The sequence below is a fragment of the Arachis ipaensis genome, chromosome B03 (genome assembly GCF_000816755.2).
Source record: "Arachis ipaensis cultivar K30076 chromosome B03, Araip1.1, whole genome shotgun sequence".
Classification (NCBI taxonomy): domain Eukaryota; kingdom Viridiplantae; phylum Streptophyta; class Magnoliopsida; order Fabales; family Fabaceae; genus Arachis; species Arachis ipaensis.
In genome coordinates this window covers 135,446,624-135,448,944 of record NC_029787.2, presented here as the reverse complement: position 1 = coordinate 135,448,944, position 2,321 = coordinate 135,446,624, and the positions used below count along the sequence as shown (strand labels likewise).

Genomic DNA, 2,321 nt, shown 5'->3' with positions numbered 1-2,321 from the left:
ACAACTTGAATGGTTGATAAAACATAAAACAATTACTCTCTAATCACTTCAGTAATAACCATAATAAAAAGGAAGTGTATATATATAGTATATGTTTTAACTTTTAAGGATATAATTAGTATAATTTTGATGTCTGTGAATAATGAAATTAGGTAATTTTAAAATCATTAACAACTTGAATGGTTGATAACTAATAAAACAATTACTCTCTAATCACTTCAGTAATAACCATAATAAAAAGGAAGTGTATATATATAGTATATGTTTTAACTTTTAAGGATATAATTAGTATAATTTTGATGTCTGTGAATAATGAAATTAGGTCTATGTAAATTTTAAAAGAGAAAGTATAGAGAAACAAGAGGATGATAAACAATATGAATAATGAATTTAAAAAATTAATATTAGCAATTAAACACATTCTTAATCAATACACTTACTCGTGATGTTTAATTCCTCTATTATAGGCATTAAATGCTTGCAGGATTTCAATGTTGTAATGAAGTTCTTGATGCTGTTGAAAAAGGAGATAGAGAAGAACCTTTCTGTCTTGGAGATGAGGTTGTCCTAGGAGTACTCCTCCGTCATCTCTAAAGACTCTCCAGTGCAGCGAAGAGAAGTCACATTGGAAGGGGACAAGTCAATTTTGACACCGTAGCAGAACTTTGCAGCCAATTCAAAAGCCTTGGAACCGCTGGGGAACTCTGTAACCGCAGCCTCACCCAGTGCCGCTGTCCCCCCCAGCCTGTGTCGACGGCGCCGCACCCATACGCCGATATCGCTGCAGCCTGACCGCACGCTACTGACCTCGCAGCCCGTGCAGACGCAACCGTGAAGAGCAACCCCGCTCGTTGCCGTCGTTGTTTCACCAGACACCTTCATTAACATGTTTGGGTTTGTATATGTTATTTTTTGTTCCATCAATGGATTCCTCAATCGGTGAATGTAAGTATCATACCCACACTATATTAGCTCCAGGATCACTCACACACATAAATAATGCTATCATATTTTTTATCTCTCAAACTCACTAACACTCATAGAATAAAAAAACAAAGAGCACCTCTCAATTCTCATAACATATTTTTCATTATTTGGAACACACAAAACACATAAGGCATATGTGCCTTTATATAGACAATACTTCATACTAAAAATTTCTGACTCTACTAGCTTTCTAATACACATACTTATCCAACTTTACTTTTAACTTTGACTATTTAAATAAGTAACTTCTACATCTTTATTAGTTGGCATCTTATAATTTCTAGCACAACTACTATAAACATCTTAAAAAATTTTCAAGCTTACTCATCAACTTGAAGCTTCCAATGCAATTTATGATTCTTCTAGCATGGAGATGATGAGTGCAACTTGTTATATATATAGATGCTTCATGATTCTTCAAACTTGATTTGTAGCCTCCAATTTTGACTAGGAGATAAAGTTTGACGTGTGATTCTTCTAGCTTCTAATTTCATCACTTGTAATTCTTATAGCTTCTAATTTCATGATAGTTCTAATATGGTGCAAGTTGATTTAGTTGTTACTAACATTGCCTCCCTTAAAACAAGCTTGCAAAATTAATCATTCCAAACATCCGTTTCAACTTATAAAATAACTCAATCTTTAACGACTTTGTAAATATATCTGCTACTTGTTCTTCAGTTGGACAGTACTCAATAACAACTTATTTCTCATTTACCAACTCTCTGATTTTATAAACCCGAATATCAATATGTTTCGATCTTTCATGGAATACTGTATTTTGCGAAATGCAATAGCTGACTTGTTATCACAAAATATTGTTATTGGAGTACTTTATTTCTCATTCAATTATTCAAGAATTCTTCTTAACCAAACTGCTTGGTTGCACAACTTACTGCTGCTATATATTTTGCTTATGTTGTAGAGAGTGTTACTAGTGGTTGTTTCTTTGATGACCATGAAATTGCACCAGAACCAAGATGAAATGCAAATTCCGAAGTACTTTTTCTTGTTTTATCTCCAGCCCAATCATTATCAGTGTAACCGATAAGATTCACTTCATTAGTATTTTCATAATAAATACCATCATTTAAAGTACCTTTGTTATATCGAAGAATCTGTTTTGCAGTTTGCAAATGGTTGGTATAAGGCTCCTCCATAAATCTGCTAAGCAAACTAACTCCAAACACAATATATGGTCTGATTGTAGTTAAGTACCTCAGACTTCCAATCAAGCTTTTGTAATATGTAGGATTTACTGCTCTTCCTTTATCTTCTCTCAGCAACTTGAACTTCTCTACGATCGGAGTAGGAACTGGTTTTGAGTGCTCCAT

The 2,321-nt window shown here is 33.6% G+C and overlaps 1 protein-coding gene across 1 annotated transcript; it reads right to left on the bottom strand.

Moving 5' to 3' along the window:
- Window positions 1,902-2,321, bottom strand: LOC107634046 (uncharacterized mitochondrial protein AtMg00810-like). The gene has a single exon (XM_016337630.1). It carries the CDS (start codon window positions 2,319-2,321, stop codon window positions 1,902-1,904), a length of 420 nt encoding a protein of 139 aa, XP_016193116.1.